The sequence below is a fragment of the Dendroctonus ponderosae genome, unplaced genomic scaffold (assembly GCF_020466585.1).
Source record: "Dendroctonus ponderosae isolate FM_Combo_2020 unplaced genomic scaffold, Dpon_F_20191213v2 Dpon_F_20191213_1, whole genome shotgun sequence".
Classification (NCBI taxonomy): domain Eukaryota; kingdom Metazoa; phylum Arthropoda; class Insecta; order Coleoptera; family Curculionidae; genus Dendroctonus; species Dendroctonus ponderosae.
In genome coordinates, this window is record NW_026017110.1 from 42170797 (window position 1) to 42194197 (window position 23401).

At 38.2% G+C, this 23401-nt stretch overlaps 1 protein-coding gene across 1 annotated transcript; it reads right to left on the reverse strand.

Annotated features, from left to right (window-relative positions):
* Positions 1-8372: 8372 nt before the first annotated feature.
* LOC109542007 (achaete-scute homolog 1a) lies at positions 8373-10764 on the reverse strand. Its single transcript, XM_019911068.2, has 2 exons — positions 9073-10764; positions 8373-8723 (listed from the first exon to the last, which is right to left on the reverse strand). The coding sequence occupies exon 1, from the start codon at positions 9850-9852 to the stop codon at positions 9103-9105; it is 750 nt and encodes a 249-aa protein (XP_019766627.2). The 5' UTR covers positions 9853-10764; the 3' UTR covers positions 8373-8723; positions 9073-9102.
* Positions 10765-23401: the final 12637 nt, after the last annotated feature.

Here is a 23401-nt window from a genome sequence, read left to right on the forward strand (position 1 = left end):
TTTGAAGAATTTCCCTTCCAAAACCTTCAAATAAGCACCAAACTGATTCTTAGTCGCTGTATGAATATTGATTGTCCTAAGTGGTTTCAAAATGAAGCAAATTCATCTTAAATAAACTTCAACTGAAAAATCGAAAATGGCCAATCTATGGGGTTTCGCCAGCAAATCTCAATATTGGGCAACATTTTCTTTCTCATCAACGCTCCTAGGCAAAGATCCATACGCATAAATCAAAAGGGCCGTGAATGGTTTGAATGGGTGTCCCAAAACTAGTTCTGTAGCTTTGGGCACTCGAATGCCAACATGAGACCCATAATTACGTCGCAAATGAACAATGCCGAAACGCACGACAAAAGCTCCGAAGTTGAATGAAAGCTCAAAACCAAAGGCACACGCGAATCTGCTCGAACCAGAGAGGAAATAGGTGGAATTTCAAAATGCACTTTGGGGCCCTCGGCCATTGTGCAACTTCCTATTGCACACGTCTACAGGATAAATTATAGAGGTTTTATATAACTCGCTTTATGTCTACCAGTTGCATTAATTCCGATGCGATATGAAATCATATCGGATGGTAAGGGTGCGCACTCACTTCCGTGGAATTTGCATTTTCACTGCCTCTTTTTGGGACACGTGAAGACACGCGTCTTATTTCTGCCCGTCGATTTTTTTGGGGCATTTATTGGCCCTCAAATTCTTCACAGGCGACCGTCTATGTCGGCGTTTTTATCTGCACAGAAGCACACCGCTTTGATAAGTCTGTCTTTGCCAATTACAATACCCTGTCCACCTCTAGGTGGTCTCAATGCTTCTTTTTCAACCAGGCTCGTGCTAATCTGCACCGCACTGGATTGCGCCAAATTCTTCTATATTAATCGACATGTATTTATCAGGGATTTTTTTTAATTAGCAGCCAAATACCTGGAATTAAGCCATTTATTTGGACGAGCATGTGCGATTCCAATAAGTCATTTAATCTGATTAAAATGCCTTTATATTAAAAGTTCTCGGGGTTCTGGCGCTGTTCACTCGACCGCTGAAGGAATGCGATTTGAATTTGGGAATATCAGTCATGATTCAAAAATTATTTGAAATTTATTGTTTGTCTTGTGCTAAAAATACGAGCTTTGGTGTTGTCTAGTTTAGGGCTTTTTCCTACTGAAGCCCCAAGGTTTAGGCCTATTCCAAAGAGACAAAACGATGAAAAATAATTTTTTTTTGGGGGTTTTTGATGCCTTATTCTCCTGTCTATTCGAATTACGATTTTTTACTTCAAATTATGAAAATGTTTGATGTTTTTTGACCAGTTATAGGGTTATAGGGTTACATATTGATAGCTTTGTTCAAATTAAATTTTTTCAGACAATTTGGTTCTGGCAATCCATCCATGTTCTTTCTTTTGGCTAATGCATATTAATTTTCAGAGAAGAGGAAACCTCTTTTTCGACACCCCTAACCTGTTTAGTTTTCACTCAGCAAAAGGTATTTGCGGAATGTTAATGAGGCAGATTACCTGGAAAAACATTGTTGCCGAATTTCTGATCCTGTTTTCTGCAAATATCTCAGTTTTTAACTGGAATTAATTTTGTTAACTATTTTTTCTAAACGCCCCCAGAAATTACCGGCCCAAAAATTAGTGCGAGTTTAGAATCAGCCTCTATAAATGCCTTTGATAGATACCAGATTTTAAATCTACTTCTGAGTTATATTAAAATGCAGTAAAAAATTTGTTGCATTAATTGCAATGCAATTAATTAAAATATTTGCTTGAGGGCAAGAACATGGATAAATCCTAAAAATGTGCGTCTGGTTTTTACAGCTTCATAATCGCCAATTCAGGAACTGGGCCGAAACGAAGAGCTTTCGGATAAATTAATTAAAAGCCTTGATAGACAATCTGCTGCAAGATTCAATAAGCCAGCCAGTATGGTCTGAGCCATTTCAGTTCAGTTTTCGAACCACTTACTCTTCTTGTAAAGGATTTGTTGTTCGAATTTAAACCCAACCTAATTCGGTTATATTAAAAGGACGTTTCTTCAATTGGTGAGGAGTTCACGTTTTTGGATCGCAGTGCAAAATAATTTTTCCTCAGGTTTAAGGGGTGTAGCTTTAACACCTTTGAAAATTGCAAATTACTAAAAACACAAAGAAAAACACATGATAAAGAAGCATACAATAAAAAATCGGAAGTTATTACGATTTTGACTAGTTCCAACCAAAAATGTAAAAAATGTAAAGTTTCAATCGCACTCTGGCCAATCTTGTCTCAAGATGTTTGTTTTTTTGAAATTTAAATTCGTTTTCATTGGTTTTTTCAACTCTTTACTTGCCTTAACTCGTCAGGTTTTTTTCAGTCACTTTCAGCCTTTCCTTAATGCAAATTCCACTAAGTGGACTTTTTGGGAGTGTTTTGGTTTTGAACACTTTTAGCTTCAATCTACTTTATTTCACATTTTACTCCTGCATTAAGTACAGGGACAGGCTGCTCTTCATAGGATCAAATTGCTCGCATTTGGTTCACATTCTAGTATTCGTGGTTTCAAATGCCGCATTAAAAAAATTGAAAACTGCTGTTGAACAAGGAATTCTAGTGGGTACAAAACATCTAAATATTCTGATGATTTCTCGCGCTCTAACACAAAATTCTCTAATTTTACACAGGATTTCAAGTGAATTTTCATTAGCTTTTAGTGTATTTTCGTCAGTCGCAATCCCAATCAATCTAAGTTGATTATTTTTTGTGCAACAGTATGCAAGCAGTTCATATAAAGTTATTTCATTTCTTTATGTTTTTATTTCTGATCATTTTTATTAACATCATTTTTTTTATAAGCCTCACTATAAATTACTCAAAACACAAAGAAAACACACATGATAAAGAAGCATACAATAAAAAAATCGGAACTTAATTACAGTTTTGACTAGTTCAAAACCGAAAATGTAAATTTTAAGGCCGTAGAAGCTTAAAGACCGCATCTTGTACTGTTTCGTAAAGTTTCAATCGCACTCTGGCCAATCTTTTTTCAAAATTTTTGTTTTTTTTTAATTAAAATTCGTTTTTATTGGTTTTTTCAGCTTTTTGCTTGCCTTAATTCGTCAGATTTTGTTCAGTCACTTTCAGCCTTTACTTAATGAAAATTTCACTGAGTGGGCTTTTTGGGAGTGTTTTAGTTTTGAACACAGGCTTTTTGAACACAGGCTCTTCATAGGATCAAATTGCTCGCATTTTGTTCACTTTCTAGTATTTGTGGTTTCAAATGCCGCATTAAAAAAATTGAAAACTGCTGTTGAACAAGGAATTCTAGTGGGTACAAAACATCTAAATATTCTGATGATTTCTCGCGCTGTAATACTAAATTCTCTAATTTTCCACAGGATTTCAAGCGAATTTCCATTAGCTTTTAGGGTGTTTTTATCAGTCGCAATCCCACACGAAGAACCGTAATTGGCGAGTTTTTTTTTTCAGTGAAGCTTAGTTGATTATTTTTTATGCAACAGCATGCAAGCATTCATATAAAGTTATTTGTTTATGCTTTTCTTTCCGATCATTTTTATTAACATACATCCTTTTTTATAAGCATCACTATTAGTTGGTCTTCGAAGTAAGAAATGATGTCCTGTTATTCCAGCATTGTGGTCAAAAAATTTTTAATTAAATCAGATCGGCATTTAGCGACTGTTTTTCTTTTGAGTGTTTGCAACTTCATCCACTTTGGATGCATTTGGCGATATCAAATGACGCAATACAGTTTTACAAGAAAAGATGCCAATTTTTTGACGATTTCTCGCGCTTGAGTACCAACTTTTGCAATTTAACCAAGGACTGTGCGTCAATTTTCAGTCTTTTCCATAACTTTTGCAGCTTTTATGTTTGAATGAAGATAAAATAAGATCAGGTAGTTGATATTCGCTTAAAAAAATATAATATTTAGTACCCACACTAGTGCTTCGCATGCTTTTGAGTAAAAAATTCGAAAAATTCGCGGCGGTTTAAAATTTTTAACCATTAAAATGCTTTCAGCTTCAATCTTCTTATTCAACTTAGGTACTGTGGCAAATCAAATTGAACTTTGCCAAGCCCGAAAAACGCTGGTCTAAGTCACCCAAACAGCTTTCTGTTTTCTCAACTTTGTTGGACCTTTCAAAAGCCACAATCCTGTTGAAAACGGAATTTTTTCCAAAAAACAACTGCAAATCAGCAGATTTCTTCTGAGAAGATAGACGCTTCGAGTAGAATTCCATTTCTTCTTTCCAATCATCGCGAGCTCCCAGTCTTTTGTGCGTTTATCTGTAAGTTCTAACACCAAAAGAGTCAAAAAACTATTTTGATGATTTGAATTAAAACTGATTCCTTTTTAATGGCCACACCAATAAAGTTTGAAGTAATCAGCTGGTTACTACTTAATTTCAACTGGAATTTAAGGCCTTTACAGAATCATACCTTCGAAGATGGACACAAGAGTGGCTAGAGAAAAGCAAAAAATCCTTTCCAAAACTCGGCAGTTTCTCTCCTGATTATTTTCAGTTAACCAACGAATTCAAAAACTCTCCGTTGGTTTTTAAGTGAGCAGTAAACCGACTGATTGGATAGGCAGGAGAATGCACAAAATGCCCTAATTGATATGGCATTTGCAAAACTATGCGGCGACTCTTAAATGAGTGATTAGCGTCCAGTCGCATCATTGCTCGGTTTATCTTCTGAAGACTTTTTTGAAGCTGAAGGGTTCCCAAGCCGATATCGGCACCAATTAGCTCCCTCACATCATTATCAGGCAGAAAATCGAAGCAATTAAAATAACAAAGTACCCAGATTACCCGCGCTGTGTATTTCGGTGTCGTCCAAAGTTCCTATCGCCGAAATCCACTTCAGACATATGACTGCCATTTAAGATAATTACCATAATCTGGGGCTCTATTTACCCAAAAAACCCCCTGGCTTATCCGGGTTGGTTCTAATCAAAGTCGTAATCTGGCCGGCCCGATATGTGTATCACACCATAAAACAATACGAAATACACCGGCGGGCGCCGGACTTACGACAAAGCCCGCATATCTCCAAGTATAAACAAAGGAAATCTTTCGGATCTCTTTTCGAAACCGAGCCCGCTCCCAAGATTAAAAACCGAATCTATCACTCTCATAATTTCTTCAGATAAATGGCATCAGCGAGGCAACAGGGCAAAACGAAAAGTGATTTCAGTGACTTTTAGTATCCCTTTTGCATATTCATGACCACTTTAAGGGCCCATCCATTAGTTGCCCTTATCCATTCGGTTTAATTTTCATTTCATCTATTCTTCATCGGCTTGCGAAGAATGAAGAAGATTGAATTTTGTGAGCAAACACTTTTTAGCATTTTCCTGCTTCACATGCACTGAACTGGCTCGAAATCCCATTCAATCGGGTCACTAACCCGAACTAATTTCAAAAATACGAATTATGTAAACCCGGCATTTCGATGGAATCCATCTAGCTTTAGAAAGATTCGATAATATAAAAATTCGCCCAGGTAGCCGGCAGGGCTCGAGATCACCGGCGATTTGTACAACGGCATGGACATTGTTGCCTGGCAAAAAAGGGGGAACTTTTTTACGAAGCATTCGCATAGTACAACCAACAAAAGTTTGTACAACTCGGCGCCCTTTTGGCAGGTAAATAAAGGTCCTGAAGAATGGATTCGGCCGGCCCATCTGAACGTAAATCATTTGGGCCCTGCCAGCCGTTGAGGACACTTGCGTGTCGTTTTCATCCGGTTTTCTGCCGTTTTTTCCGTTCAAAGATTCGATTATCGTACAGCTTGGGGTATTTATTGAAAATCCTCTACCAGTTAAGTTAGTAACGGCAGCAATGGAAAAGAATCCAGGACTTTATTTTTGAGTTTTCCAATTTTTTTTTATTTTCTGGCTTTGAAAGCGGTATGCTTGCTTAATTGGGGCTGGTTTGAGCTGAAGAGTTCTAGAAAAGATGCAACTTATGAGTTTTCGACCAAATTTGTGTGATTTTTGGTCTAAGAAACCCAGTCAGTTTCCAGAGAGGAGACTTCAAGGAAGGATAGGGAATTGGAAAGCAATAGTAGTTTGCAATCAACTGTATTCGAGAAACGTTTTGGTAACGAAATACAAGGAGTATAAAAAATCGCATTTACTAATTGTTCTGTAACGTTTTGTGGATATTGAATCCAATAAAGAAACTATTTTTGTCACTCACGTTAATGGACATTTTCAAAGAAAAAAATTATCTCTGAATGCTCTGAATTTCAAATTTATATTATAAAAAGTGTTTTCAATTTATTTGTACGAGTCACACAAAAATTTAAAAAGCAATAAAACAGCATAAAATCACAAAATCACTCAATTGCTCGAAATTCATTAGTTAGATAATAACAAAAATGTATTGAACAACTGAATGGACTACATTTTAAACAATGTTTTTAATTTCTGCTTTTGTGATACACCATCGATTGAATGTGTAATTTTATTATTTCGCTTTACTCTTTTATTTCAAAAGTTGCAAGGAAACTTTTTATTTCACAATGAACGAAGAAAACAAAAGGGTTTTTTATTCTACGAAAAAGCAGTTGAGTCAAATTTTTTCGTTAAAAAAGTCCCTTAAAGTGTGAGTAAGGACGCAACTGACAAAATAAACATTTTGTTTTGCTCGCAAAATATGCTCCCTCAAGCCTGATTTAAACTTCCCGTATTCCCACAACGAAGCTTTCTTCCGATAAATTTATAATGCAAAGTCTTATAGTTTTTTGATTTTCTATAGAGAACTACTGATCCCAACAGTTTTCGTTTCAAAAATACGGCGGTGTTAAAGTTTTACTAAAAAACATTACAAAACTTATAAAACAAACACAGATTTTGCAGATGTCAATATCGAGCAAGTGGCTCCGTTAAGCCAAATCAAACCTTTTTTAAGTGCACCACTGATTGAAAACTTTATTCCAGTCTTTTATTGCTTTTACAATTTCGAGCAAAACAGCTTAAAAAAATGTGCATTAATTTCCGAGTTTAAATTTGAAGATTCCCCGACGCACATTAATACGATTTTTAGTGTTTTACTCAAAAATAGTTCCTTGTACGTTAGTAGGAAAACTCAAGAGAACGTTTTCGATTGGAATTGAACAAGCAATGAACCACCAAAGTTAATTTTTTGATAAATCAAGGGCGCACAGTTTTTTTATCCTAAAATATTGAACTTGACGTCGATGGGCACTGATTGACCAACAAAATATTTCAATCAATGAAAATCAAAGGGATTTAAATCTCGGGATTTTATTGGCCAAGATCGGTTATTTTGTTCTACTCCCCTATTGATTCATGATGTTTTCACGTGGGAATTCCAAAACGTGCAGTACGTTTATGTGAAGAATGAAATGAAAATGAAAAGCAGAAAATGGTGCGTTGTACAAAGAAAACTGAAGATAACGTTTTTGTTGGGAATTGATCAGGCAATGATGGGCTAAAATTGGTTTTTGTCCATCAATGACGCACGATTTTTTCTACTAAGATATTGGATGTTTCAGTCAAAAAAACATGGTTATTCAATATTAAAAGACAAAAATGCTGCAAAATTCACTAAAATATCTAAGGCGATTTCGGATAGGTATACACGCTAATAGGTACAATTTGATGTTTTTTTAATAGAACTTTTTTCATCTTAAATCGCAATTTATTCCCAAAAAGTGACAACAAAATTGCTCTCAAACGCACTACCAATGAAAACTTGACTTATAAACTGATAGCTAGAATATGCTCTAATGGCATGTAACTAAGGGAAAACAAAAAGACACATCTGCTCCCCTGTATTTAATAAGAAAGTTCGATAAGATCAACCGAGTTAATATACAAGTTTGGCGCGTGGATACTGTAACGAAGCACCTGCCTTGTTTTATTGGTCCAACCCTCCATATGGAAATTTTATGGCGGGGTACCAAATGCAATGGAACTGGAGTGTTCAAGTACCCAGCCAGTGATGCATGGAATGGGTCAGTTTGAGTTTCAGAAAGCCACTGCATTCTATTCTATGTCTACATCAGGCTGCTGTTCTGTTTTCGAACATTCTAGATCCTGTTCTCTTAGGCGGCTTCCTAAATGTAATTGTATTTTCACAAGATCTTCGCAAGCAAGTTCAACGCAACTGACGAAAACAGCAAACAACTCATTAGTTTTTGTATGAAATTAAGTGAGGAATTACCAGGAAGAAGAACAAGGCGGACAATTGAAATTCCTCAACTTCTTCATCATACATAATACATCATCTTCGCTGCCCGAAGCATTCATTTTGGCATGCAGCAAACGTCGACTGAAAGCGATGTAATTGAAAGGAAAAGTCTTTGGCAGGAATGAGGGGAAAAGTCAAAAACCAAATAAAAATGTAAACTCGAGTTTATTTCACCTGCAAGGCAATAGGGCGGACTTAGACTAAAACTTACACTAAGCAACGAATGTACAGTAGGAAACCTAAAATTAATCAGTACGATAGTAAACTATTATAACACTATGCAAGTACTTGTTTGCGATAAATAGAGAATTTTGATTGGTCGGTTCGAGAACCACAACGCCTTAAACTACTCTTCATATATACAAAATGTACAACAACAATGACTAGAAAAAACAGTGATAAACTCTCGAAAATATAAATATCACTTCTCACTGGAATGAAGCAAAGGCACTGGACTTGTAAGCTAGTGGTGGTGGGACTGGCCGAAACTGCACAACCTGCAAAGCAAGAAAAAATCGGTTAAAAACAGGGAAAAAGTCCGTTGGAGCAACTTGTTTCGCAGAGTGCGCGCGGGAAAAAGTGTCCTTTTCACAACGTCTTAGACGGTATTGTTCGGACTTTATAAGAAACTAGTCTTTATATATCGCGGGACCCCTGTCAGAGTGCACTGAAAAGAGTCTGCGGACAAAAAAAATGAACGGGATTTAACTGAGGGGTAGGAGCGAATGCATTATACGTCAGGTAAGCCCGAACAGGTATAAAAATTGGGGTGCATTTTATTATCATGCCCCGATAATGGGCCCGGGGCCATGCGAATTTGCAATGCTCAGCTGAAAAAATACTGACCTTTGGAGGCTTTTAAAGGCGGGTCGCGGGTTATTCCTGCTGCCAGGAGAAGATGGCATCGAGCAGCTCCTCGTCCTCGGGACTCTTGGGGTCGTAATTTTCGTAGTTTTCCGTGTGATGGTACAGGGCGTTCGTGTAAGCCGAAGTGGCCGAAAACGAGCCCTCCGAGCTGTGGGACGGAGTCGGGGAGGCGGATGCCTCCGAGCAGGACGGCGTGGGCAGCAGGACTGAATAGGAGGCACTTTGGTAGAGCTGGTTGGAATCGGGCGAGCCGTAGAAGTTGGCCTGATTGTCGCCTGGATCGCCCTCGTTCTCGTCCAGTATCTGCTGCAGACTCCTGATGTACTCGACGGCCAGTCGCAGCGTTTCCACCTTGCTCAACTTCTTGGAGGCGCCCCTGCTGGAGTTGGGCTGCGGCGACAGCGTCTGGGCGACACTCTGCGGAATATGCGACCTTAAGGTAGCAAACCCATTGTTCACCTGCTTAACGCGATTCCTCTCTCTGGCATTGCGGCGAGCCACTGAGGCAGGCTGCTGATTTGGTGTGCCATACGGCATGAACTGGATTTTCCTCTTGCAACTGCTGCCGTTGCTGTTGTTGCTGTTGTTGCTGGTGGACACTAGAACCGAACTCCTTTCGGGGGCAGGAGCCAGCGGCCTTTTGCCGCCGATCACCGATTGTTTCTGGGCCTGCGACACAATCACACAGTTGGTCTGGGGCATTGAGTGCTGGATCACGTTGTACATGTTTTTCTGGCCGAGGGTCATCGCCAGAGCCATAAAGGACAAGAGTGCTGAGGTACCGAAACACTACGCAAGTGAGGGGTAAAGGCGGAGAGATCGCGAATGCTCAAAGGCGCGCGGCTGAATGCTTTCGGAAGCTCTTCGTCATGGGTTTTCTATGGGGCCCTACCCCCACCATCGGCTCGCTCACGGTTAGTCCGGGGTGGCTGAGGCTGAGGCAACGCGTGCCGACTCGGTTTCCGAACACTCACGAAAGTAGCTCGCGGACCGGCGCTCTTCTGGCTGCACGGGACAAAATCGGGTCTCGTGCGCCCGGAATGTTAATTTTGGCACCGGGACAGCTGCTGTCGATCACAACTGATCTCAACCACTTGCTTTGCACCACCTTGCCTTCTAGATCGTCATTTCACTCACTGCACTTCAACACTTTCAGCGAAAGACACTAATCGATAGACGAAGCTGGTCATTCATCAAACCCACTTTTAATCGGAGCTACATGAATGGAAAATATCTGCAGGGATAAAAGTACTAAAAGTTAGTATCGATTGATATATTTGAAGACTCGGCTCGGCAGACTGATAAATGAAACTGTTCCTTAAATAATTTTTAGGTCGTTTTCGAAGCCTTAAAAAAAAGTTTAAATTAAATTTTAGAGCCATTGTGGCAATCTGATTACATAAGAACACACACTTAAGACAACCAGGATCTCGTAGTAAGAATATTTTCATTGTAAAGTCGGCTTTTGGCGCAATTTGTTTTTATTTTCCTTGTCAAACATAGACAATTTTCACGTTATTAAAATTATTAAATTTATCGAGTGTATATTGAATTTTATTTTTATTACTTAGCAAGCCCTTTATACAATCATCCACATATTGCTTAAAAAACACGTATTCAAATTTAAACGAAAGATTTCTTCAAAAATAAATAATTCGTGAATTCGAAATAAATGACTGAAACCTAGGAAGAGGTTATATTTATACACAATTTCAATTTTTAATTAGCTTCAAAATTTAATTTCGTTGTTTAGAAAATTTTTCATTTTTTTCACAAACATATTAACATATCTACTCTTTTTAGGTTCATTTACGTTCTTTCGACAACGATAGCAGAAAATAGCTATCGAAACGTCAAGGAAATTTTTAAAATTAATTTCTTTACTAATTGCAATTTTCTCTTACAGCTTGAGCCTAAGTGTGTCGCAGGATAACCTGTAGGTGATGGTTCTTGATTATTTTTTGAAAAATAATAATTATAATCTTATTGCACAATAAGGGCACTATTTATCAATCTGTAATAAAAGACGTGAGGAAATTCTGTCCGACAAAAATTTTTGAGGCGAAATACCCAAGTTTGCGAAAAAATGAATCCGCCTCAACAATATAAGGCTGATCTAAAATTATTCAAATCCAGTTATTTTTACACCTCTAGTTTTAATCCCTTGCTGGGATTTTTCAAAATTTGGTTTCATACCATTTGCTTTTTCAAGGAATCGTGGACATTTATTTCTTAAATTTGATAAAAAAATTGGAGATTTAGTCCAGCAAACTGCAACATACTTGCAACATAAGTCGAGACTCTCTTTTTGCAACTTTCAAACGAGAAACACGCTACTGGCAAGACGCACTCGGCCCCGTTTACATTGTGGCGCGGAGCCCCAACGACTTTAAAGACGCCCCTGTTCTTAAAAAAAAAACTTATTTTTAAAACTGTAACGAAGTTTGCTTATACAAACTTATTTTCAAGTGTTCGTGTAAAAGAATCCAGGCAAAAAACCCTTGCATTACTGTATGAGCTGTAAGATAAATTTGAACCATAATAGCCCGACGCTTGGGATTGTTCCAAGTTTCCCTTCGACATTTTTCAAAAATGCTTAAAGGTTTCGCAATTTTTTTAAATAGTATCTACATCTAAAAATCAGTGAAAAAGGATCAGCAAGCTGTTTTTTTAAAGCAGGGTTATCTATGGTTTGTCTTTAAGAAAAAAATTCTTGACGATAGAGCGGGCACATGTAGAGAAAAACTGGGTACACCAATAGATTGCTCTTCAGAAAGTTCAGTCTTCAGGACGTTTTTACAAAACAGCAATATTTGGTAAAATAAAAACATATGGGGAATTAAGTTTGCTCTCTCTATTCAAGAAACAGGCGTTCTCTGCTAAATCACTCCAATTTTGGACCCCCCTATACAAAAAGTACCTAATTCTTCTCTCATAATCTCCTGGGTCTCAGAATTGATGTACAGATATCAAGTCTGAACGATGCTTATGTCTTTTAGGAGCAATTTTTGGGCTATCTATAGCCTCCTCAATACTTGGAGAAGACGTGGACTGCTAGGGTTTTATATATCCAGACCATTTCCTTTTGAAGTTGGGTGTCTTGTTGTTGTTGTTTGCTCAATGGACTGATTTAGATTATGGTTTGTCCCCACTGAGGAGCTTCTGATAAGAAACTCCTTGACGAAGAAAGAAGAAGAAGCTCCAAGAATGTGACTAACTCACATTTAGAAATGTTTTCCCGGCTTTGCAGCCGTGGTCCATGGGAATTTCTTCCTGACGTTTCGTCCACTACTGCGGTTGACATTATCAAAGGCGATGAGGCAGCGAGCGAAGTGATCTCGCGTACTTTTCCGACTAAGACTGGTTCAACTACTCTTTGGAACATATTTATTTCAGCTAAGTTTACAAACTTCTTACTGTTACTTAATCTATGGATCCTTAGTGCTAACATCGCTAGAGTGTCTAACACTCTGTGTACCTTAAGATAACATCATATGGGTTCAACTACTGGATCCCCTGTCGCATTTATGCGGCCCGGCCGTGTGAGCTCATGCGTGGGGAGTGGGCGGGGCTTCAAATTTTTTTTTTTGGCGCACACGTTGCTTGCCGCAAAACGCGTTTCCAATCTGGATTAAGAGCCGTTACTTCTTCTTTCCTATTAAAATTGTTGTCATGTTTAAAGATCTCGATGGCCTCTCTGGTTAGTCTCGGATAATACCGTTGAGATTGGTGCAGAATGTCCACTTTATCGAATTTTTACACTTTACGTATTTGGTGGCCGTCTAGCAGTGCGAGCTCCGCTGCTGCTGATTTCTCTGTTTGTCCTAATCTGCAACTTCTTGCCCGGAAAACATTTCTAAAGGTGATTTGACCGGCCGTGAAAGCCTTCATAGTCTGATAATGTGACTAACTATTACTCTTATTTTTTTCTTCTTCTTCGTTTTCTTTTTTTTTCTTCTTTCTTTGCCTTATCCGTCCGGATGTTGGCGATTATCATATTTATTCGACTGGAAATTCTTCTTCTAACTGAACCTCAATCATTTCTCGAAAGGTGACCGAAGTAGTCCTCCAACTCACGTTGTTTAATTATTAGCATCAGTTGCGCCTGGCTTTTGATTCTACTATTCTTGATTTGTTAAATGTTCGGTGACTGCATTGAGAATTATTCGATAAATCCGCAGTTCGGACTCCTCAAATCGCTTCTCCATAGCATCTGAAATGGTGCAGCTCTCTACACCGGACAAAAGTACTGAAAATACGCAACTATGGACGTTCTTTGAAATATAAACTGAGATACAGATGGTTATCTATTAAAAACTTATTTACATTTTTTAAACTTTCCCAGTAAGGAGCTAAAAAATTAAGATGAAAGATGAATACTTTTTGGGTTTGGACATGGAATTCCCATTCCCTTTCTCAGACACCACATGACTAAAAATCCTAAAACAGCAGTTAGAAACGAGTACCGCCATCAAGCCCAATATGCCAGTCCTGAGCCATCTAGAGACATTTTATTAGGCAACTGCCATTTAAACCCCTTCCAGGACAGAAAATTAGCAATAAATCAACCCTTCCTCACACCTTCAATTGCCCCCATAAATTCGTCCGCACTTTTACAGAACAATTGAACTTCACAGCCTACGGCAGCCTAAAACAGAACAACCCCCACCAGGTAATTAAAGGGCTGCGGCAGTAAATCGAAGGGTTTGCCAGTTGAAATGGTCGAAATTTCTACCTGATGGTCCTTCGAAGCCGAATTGGTTTTTCGACTTTCAGATGGCGCAAACTTGACTGGCTGCCCGATAAACAGAAGCATCTTTCATATCCGCAATAAATGTTGGATCAAGAGATGGGATTGCGATTGAATGCGAGCAACATCTCACTTTCAGCGGCGATTTTTTACGGTATTAAGGCCACAATAAATACATCGGCAGCCAAACACGACGACTTATCGTTAAATCGCCCGAATGATGAACGATACCGGCTCAAAGGAGGAAAATCCCACAACAACTTAACGCCTGTAAGTCCAAAGACACATTTAACTGCCTCCTTATTAACTTCCTCGGTAAGTAATAACGCTCAATATATCACATAGCTCTGTCGACGGCTTTAGCGCTATCAGGGGCGTACTTTAGGTTCCTTGCTCTTCGTTGTGGGTGGTTCAAACGTAAAACTTCTCTACTCCCATGCAGAGGATTGGGAGGAACTTGCCGATGACGCAAAGTCAATTAGGGAATGGAAAAGGTGCGCTACTTCTTTTGATTTACATGGATTGAGTGGTTGATGCTTCAATCGCAAAAAAACTTCTGGGCTACGCCACTGTAAATATTTGTACCAACAACACTTAATATATTAAACCAGTGCCTGTCAACGGGGTTTTTTAAGGCAGCGTGGCCTACCGTATGATTATCTATCATTTGGCGGCGGTAATGCCGCAATGATGAACAGAAATCACTTAAAATTGTATTAATTTGAATTAATTCCGTTCGGAAAACTGATTATTTATTGTTCGAAAAATCGAATTCCCACTAGGCCCTCGGGTGACGAGCTGTTTTTTGTTTTGTCGTAGTTTTGAGACAAATTATAACATCTGCTCGGATCGACGTCATTGAGTGCGTGCTGCGTAATGACAATACAGAAATCGAGTAACTGGAAATTTTCACCATTTGCGCAAAACACTTCGCTCTCAATATGTGGAAAGTTTCATAACAATCACCGGAAATCCTGAGCTTTGCCCAGCTTAGTGAACATAAGTCTCAAAATGGACGTTTTGCCGGGGCAACTGGGTTCTTCCTCTTAAACGTTGGAGTGTTCCAAATTGATGCAAGTAGCAATTTGAAGCTTTTTCCACGTATTGAAAATACTTGACCCTAACGACGCTGAAAGTTTACTGAAATTGCCGAAAAGTCCAATTTTTGCTAGGTTGGCAAATGTGGGTGATAAAATTAGTAAATATCAGTCTGGCAATGAATGTTTTCACTCAAACCAACACTCTCTTTAAAAACTCACATCTTCCAAACTAAATCCAGTAGTAACTGCAAATTTACACCAGCTTTACAAGACACTTGGCTCTGAATATGAGCGAAGTTTCAAAACAATCCTGAAGTTTGCCGTATTAGTGAATATTCAGTGTCCAAATGCGCTTTTCACCCATTTGCGCTCTTTCCTTTAAACATTGGCATCTTCCAAATTAAAACATGTACTTAGCAATTTCAAACTATTATAATCTTTAGAAGAACCTTGACTGCAATGATGCCGAAAATTAGTAAATATCAGTATTTCAGTCAATGTTTTCACTCAAATGCGCAATTAAAAAAATCACGACTTTGAAACTACAGAAAATGAAAACTGTAAATTTTCACCATTTTTGCAAGACACTTGGCTCTGAATATTCTCGAAATCTGATAAGAAACGCCCGAAATCTTGAGTTTTTCCAGATTGATGAATATAAGTGTCGAACTGAGAGCATCGACCAACCGCACTCTTTTCTTTAAACATTGACGTCTTCCAAATTAATGCAAGTAGCAACTTGAAACTTTTAGCATCTGTCGATAATACGTGGTTCTAACGATACTGAAAATTTAATCATAATCGCAAAAAGTTCCGATTTTTGCCGGTTTGGTAGATGTCGCTGTCAAAAATAATAAATCTTTCAATTAATGTTTTTACTCAAATGCACACTTTCATTAAAACAATTCTCATCTTTAAAACTACAGAAAACGAGTAAATGAAAATTTTCACCATTTTTGCAAGACACTTGGCTCTCAATATAAGTAAAGTTTTTTTAAAGACTTTTTTTAAAATGCGCAAAGTTTCATAACAATCAGCCGAAATCCTAAGCTTTGCCAGCTTAGTGAACATAAGTCTCAAAATGGACGTTTTGGGAACTGGGCTCTTCCTTTTAAACGTCGAGTCTTCGAAATTGAGGCAAGTAGCAATTTGAAACTTTTACCACCTTTAGAGAAGACTTGACTCTAACGATGCTGAAAGTCTACTGAAAATGGCAGAAAATTGGCAGAAAATTGGCAGAAAAAAATAAATATCGGTGTTAAAATTAGTAAAATACAGTCTTGCAGTCAATGATTTTTCTAAGATGCACACTTAAAAAAAAATCACATCTTTGAAACTACAGAAAAGAATAACTGGAAATTTTGACCATTTTTGCAAGATACTTGGCTCTGACTATTCACTAGGCCTTCGGGTGACGAGCTGTTTTTTGTTTTGTCGTAGATTTTAGCCAAATTATAACATCTGCTCTGATCGACGCCATCGAGTGCGTGCTGCGTAATGAACTGAAGAAGCGTAAATTAGAAAAACACGTCCGAAAATCTGGGGATTTTATATGGCCGTAAAAGCCTGAAACGACTACATATAACTAGCAAGTTTATGTTGTTCATTTTAATGTAGAGCGCAACTGCTGCCGTATTTTTGCCGGTTTATGCTTTTTTAATCTTAACATCCACCCACTTTGCTCGATGGGCCGATTTGAAAGCGGTGTTAACGAGAATTAAACGAGAATAAATACGAAAATAGACGATGCAAAACACTTACCTTGTCCCCTCATCTTCCAGCAATTTGCAAAGAGAAATAGTAAAAGACTTCCGCCACTGGTTTTCTGATTTCTGTGGAACCGTCCAATAAAACCTAATTTTTGACTGTTTGCCCGAAACTAGATTAGTGGGCAGGCAATTCGGGCATTTCGTTAAATATTGTGTTTGCGCCTAATGATCGAACAGGAGCAACCTTTGTTTCAAGCCGATCAGAATCATTAGATTTAAAGCATGAATTTTTTTCATAAAGTCGAAAAACCGCTGCCCGAACGAGCGCGTAGCAGCCGTTAATGTTGATAGAATCCTGGAAATATCCTTTCATTCATCATTTTTTTGCCGGAGAATCTCCAATTCCGAAATCTCATTCCGGCCTATTTTCGACTGAAAAAAACCCTCTAACGAACATTGTTAGGATAATGTATACGTTCGCGGGCTTCATTGATGGCCTGTTAGCACATAAACGTCAACATCAAAATTCCCAAGGGTTTTTCATTCGCGCAACTTTTTTCGATCGGTTCGACTTGCTGCTGATGCTTGTTCGTGGCCGAAGGCCAATAAAACCTTTTGACAGCCTTAATAACAGCATGTCTAGAGGATATTTAAACAGCTCGCAATTGGCTCATCGCTGCTTAATGGTTAAAATCCAATGCATCATCCTTCTGGTAGTGTGCTAACACCATACTTGGTGCGCTCGCATTAAGCGGTACCCCTTAATGGCACCTAGTTCAACAGTTAATAAGGCGCAACCAATAAATAAGAGTAGAGCGCAATGGCAGCCGATACTTAGTCGGTTTTATTTAGAGTTAACAGGCATTAAGGTCACGACAAGAAGTAGGTGAGACTATTCTTGGGCTTCAATGCAAACTTCACATCGCCAGTCTCTTTTAGAATAATTTAACACAATAAGTCAAAGCTTGAACTATTACTTCGGCGCAAACATGACTCCGCCTTTCTCGTGGTATCTCAGAAACCTTTTGAGCTAGAGACCGAGTTATTCCACTACTGGATAGATTATTATCAAACTCTAAAACAGCAGCTGCATTGTTCACACAATTAGAATCTGAATATCGCACATTTAAGTGCAAGATAAGACACAATTATTACATAAAACCACCTTTTCTCTGCATCATCTACAAAATGAAGCATCCCTTTAAAAACCTTGGCAATTTTTCTGCAAAAATCCAACTTTTCAAAAAAACCATTAGTTCTCGACGAATCATTTCAACATTGCAAAATTTGCTCGGACAAGACGTTACATTTTCCTTCGTATCTCAAAAACCATTTGAGCTTTTTGAGAAATTTGACCACTGGATAGAGCACTAAATGAAGCTTTTATTGGACGAAACTTCACGTGGAAATCTTGTCAGTTTTCGAACTGACTTCGAATTTTCATTCGGAAAGTGAAATATAAATGTTTGCTTATTTCTCAGGAACAAATTCAAGTAAATCGTATGTCTATACGTATACGAATAGGTCACGAAATGGAGCGTTTACTGCATTAATCGTATCAGTTAAATCTCACTTTTCCTCAGTTGTTAGGATTTTTATTAGGTTGAAGCTTCACTGCGGTGTAAAAGAAAGTTTTCAAAAAATTGTCTTCCAAAAACTGCCGACAGCACAATTTAAAAGAACAAACGTTGGCCTATGAATGTTGTAACTTACAATTTAATCGCGCTTTTCCTCAATTCTGGAGATTTTTTTGAGTCCGAAGCTTTAAATACGTTTCAAAAAACCACCGCGTTTAATTGGCAATTTTTGAATTCTCGCTCATTATGAGGGCGAGAAAAAAGGCTGCTTTCAATACAGTTCAATAGAAGAATCCCCAAGCTATTAACCCTGCAAATTTTAAATGATTTCCAAATTTCCTCAATTATTGCGAATTTATTTAAATTTGGATGTTGCAAGCGCGGGTGTGCTTTAACCATGTTTGGACGACTCGGTCGGCTTTTGAGATTTTTTAAAACTTGACAGGTTAACAGTGCAAGTTAAGTTCCTGCGCGCTTACAAAGGATTTAAAAAAATGTCACCCACATTGAGGATTAGTAGGAAGTCTGCACTTAACACCGCAAGATCGAGGAAAATTTGCTGATGTCTTCCGGCAAACGCGGATTTGCTTTCACCGTGCTTCAATTCTTGGGATTTTTTGAGGTTGAAACTTTCGGCAAGTTTGAAACCGATTTTCCAAAAAAATGTCATTCAAATTAGGGACTAGCTGGAGGGCTGCTGTTGACACCTTTAGATAGAGAAAGTATTGTTCAGTTATATAAATAATGCCTCAATTCTTATATCTTTTTAAATTTGAAAATACTAGAAGGATTGTAAGCGCCTCTTAAAAAATTTGGTACTCAAATAGAAGATTAGTTGGAGGGCTGATTTTGGCACGTTCCGTTACTCATGTTCCAACCATCGATTGCCTTCAACGATTTTCTCAATTATTGGGAGTTTTTTTTTTAAACTTCGTGGAAGCCAATCCGCACTTTCCAACTCCAAATTTAAACTCTCAAAAACTTAAGCAAGTTGAGGCTAGTTTGAAAATTGCAAAGTTAATAGTGTAGAGATTTTTCTGAATGAATCGTCCTAAAAGCCCCTCTAGCTCGCCCTCATAGGGAGCGACATTTTTTTTAAACTGACTTTTAAACGTAATTTTTGTTTTTGCAAACAGTCTGCAGCTTCAAACATAAAAAGTTCTGCAGATTCAGAAAAACCGCCTCGAAATTGAAAATAAGTGCCGACTGCAGCTTTACGTGGGAAGTTTTCACGCAATTCGCCAAATTTTTAGGAAATCGATTAGTTTGGCGCAGTTGAGTTCAATACTGCGAAAATGGCTCAAACAAGGCGTCGTTTTTTCGTGACATTTCAAAAGCTATTTAACCCATAAATCGCGTTGCTTTATCCTTGGATAGAGAGCAAAAAACCCCATTCACGAAGTATAACCGGAGTTAGGAAACAGTGGGAATTTTCACTCACAAAGCGAAATTTCTGTATCACATTTAAGTGCTAGACTAGCCCAAATTAATGTTTTACGTCAACTTTTTCTCAAAAATGAAACTCTCTGGGATCCAAAAATCTTTCTTCTCGTTCTTTTTGGAGTATAAACAAAAAACTCAGATGTTTGAAGCAGTTAATGCAAATCCATCTTTGAACTTCAAAACTACTTACTTCTATGCACCTGACTTTTCGTGCAAAAGTAGTCGAAAATTTCATGTTTTTCGCCCCTTTTTGCTCATATCTCAGCAACAAATTAAATCACCGCGCTCATTTTTGCGCCACTAGAAGTGTAAGTAGAGCATAACATGAAACATACTGGCATATACTATTAGTTTTACCCAAGTAGTTTCACAAAAAAACGTTTTTCTGCTTCAAAAGGAAACATCCGTTTTGAAGAAATCATTTTTATAGAAGCCTCAATTCTGTTTCCAGATTCTAACTCGGTCTGTAAACGACTTGATGATTTCATCCTTTTGACCTGGATGGTTGCATATCTAGGAGCCCCAAAAAAACCATTAAAAAAGACTAGCTGATCATTTTCTTCAACTTCCATAGTAAATCGTCTGTTAGCCTTATTGAGACATTGCAATTTTCTGATCGATTTCTCTTCAGCATCGCATCGAATATCGCGTTGTGTGACACGAGCAGGCACTTGTTAACCGCTTTTACCCGCGTGCATGTGAACGAAATTATTAAAGGCCTGCGGCACATCAGCCAAAATTGATACCTCATCGATAATTTTCCCGAAAAATGTCCCATTACGGCCTGATTGCTACCAATCGGTCTTATTTGTTTGTAATTTGGACGATTTTCTGGCAATTATTTACCAACCATGGTTCCCACGTAGAAAGTTTCCAAAATGCTTCAGTGGTGAAAACGGAATGTTCGATTTTAAAGTAACGCAGCGGAATAGGGGCCAGTTTAGTTGGAAAATTCCCCGAAAATTATTGGACAGTTTAAGGGCCCTAACTGCTTGTTAGTTGTACGGAATGGACGGAATGGTACATTACCATTGGAAGCGAACCGACGTTAAATATGCGCCTTGTATAAATCGCGAATTTTATTGGCTCCCGTTTATACGGGTGACGTCTCTATATACAACAGTAAACTGTCTTTGGACGGGTAAACATTTAAAAGAAAAGAAACGAGATCCAATTATTTAAGTGGAAATAAAACGGCGGGACGCTTCAATTTTACGACAGTTTAATTTAGGATGGGAAAGGAAATATCGCTCGGCGAGTTACACAAACAAATATCCACTCAATTAAGTTTAAATGTTTGCTGTTCTTTTTTTAAATTGGACAGGGGAATTAAAGCCGGCGTTAAACCGAAACGTTGCTTTCGTAATTGACTGCTGATCTTGTCGAGACACCAACGGGCAACTAACATAGACACCCAATTCGAAATTTCCCGATGGAGAAAACGTTCCCATCCAACTACCGTTCGATCTACGGTAGTCCACGCCTAATTGAAGGAATTCTAGCGAAAATAGGTAGACAAAAGCCACATTGAATAGATACAAAGCCTGTTTTTTCGGGTACCGAATTTCAAGCCTAATCAACTGATCCTTTTGAGCCTCCGCTGCCGATACGCGGCTACTTTGAGGCGTAATTAGCAGGGGCGTGCTATCACTTACCTATAATTATAAAGGGTGAGAATCGTTCTTTTTGGGGCTGAATTTTCTGTTTGCATTTCATTCCAGGGACGTACAAGTGAAAAACAATGTGATGAGTTAGACGATCTTGATCTTGGCAAAAAGCACGCAAAAGATCAAGATGATGTTTTGCTAGACCAAAACTTGTTCACAAGAGTTTTGACACTGAAACAATCGCAAGACTTTTCCAAATGGTAATTCGATATTGAAATGCATTAAATCTGTTTTAGTATCCCTTAAGGTTTGATACGCTTTACACACGAACGAGTCACTTTAAGTGAGAAACCATAAAATTAGGCACCAAACCAAACCTTTGAACAAGTGCATAAATTCAAAACTTTAAAGAAGAATGAATTAAGATTTCAATCTCAAAACTTGCTCCAAACCATCACCTTCAGGTACTAAACAGTATAAACTAAAACCTTAAGCTTGACTGATGGATATTCGAACCAAGTTTGGGTTCTCCGGTCAATGGAATGAAAACAACGAAAAACCGCGACATTTTTCACCAGTTACTCTACTTTTGCACCATTAAGACCTAATAAAAGACGAAATTAGTCAACTTCGCAGCACGATTAATAACGCGAAGAGTCAAAATGCAGTCCGGCCGGTTTGCGGGATTATAACAAGCAGATTTCAAACCTACAGCCTCTCGTATATGTAACCTGTTTGATGATTTCTTGCCCTCTCCCAGTGGAATTAACCGCAAACTTTGCCGCATTAAAAACAAATCTACGCACACCGTTTGTTCGTCACATCATTGGCCAAGCTCAAATAATGCCTCAAGCTGCACGTTAAATCAGAGTACCGGTAGGTACGTACCATCATTTAGACGTATTTAACCGGAAAATTTTAAATATTACGCAACAGCCGCATAATAACGACCTCCGACCGACAAAATACTCTTTTAATCACAATACTTGCCAGTGAGTAATTCGAGTGGTTTTCGTCTAAGTAACTGTACTTTTCCACAATTCTTTACAACATGTAGACGGAAAGAAAGTTACTGCATGCAACTGATTCTGCGAACAAACGAGTCTTTACTCGTCCTTGCCTAATTGGTTTCTCAGTGTAGACTGTGATTGCACTCAAGTGAAGAAGATTAGAAGTGGTGGCACTACTGAACGAGTTTCGGCTGCACGCATAAGTAATTTCCTGGAGTAATTGGGATAATTGGCATCGGACAAAAAATGCGCCAAGAACGATGAATGAAGCGGAGAAAAAAACCGGACCGATAATGAACCGCCATTAAGCAAATTGCGTTCTTCGTTCAGTTTCTATCATTTTTCGGCTTTGTCTTAGTTCAGTTCACACCCGGATTATTTCGCTGATAACGGCAAAAGGCAGCGACTAATAAGCGCCCACCGAAACTCGATTTCGAGGCCTAAAATTGTAACGTTTACCATAAAAAGAAGTCCATCAGTGCACCGATCACCTGCCACAAGGACTCGTCTTTAGCCCAGTTATAATTAAGAAATTCAAAAGGCACAAAAAAAGTCATCTAATTAAATTTACCGATGTTTTACCGCAGTTTCGATTCAAGACGAACGATTTTTCGCGAAAGCTCTTGCTACTACGCCATTTGCATATTAAGCTCCATATTTCGGCATATACGACCGTAAATGGTGGTCTGCACCATATTCATTAAAAACCATTTATTGATCTATAAAATGCGATCGTTTAATTCCCGCAAAATTCCAAGATCGAAATCAGCGTTGAAAGAAGAAACGAAAAACTATACATTTTGAACCAAATTATACGATTAGAAAATGAAACTCTCTGGTATCCAAAAATCTGTCTTCTCGTTCTTTTTGGAGTATAAACAAAAAACTCAGCAGTTTGAAGCAATTAATGCAAATCCATCTTTGAACTTCAAAACTACTTTCGTCTATGCACCTGACTTTCGGTTTGAAGAATGAGAACAAGGCAACGATTGTGCACAAGAAAAACGTGCCTTTAGTCGATACTCTAAACAAAAACAAATTTAATTTCTAGAATTTAGTGTGATAGTGATAGTTTTATCAAATTTAAGGTTTTCTTAAAATCCATTTGAGCACTATTCCGATATTAAAAGAAACTTAATGCTCGATCAATGTAAAAACACATTATGGGCTAA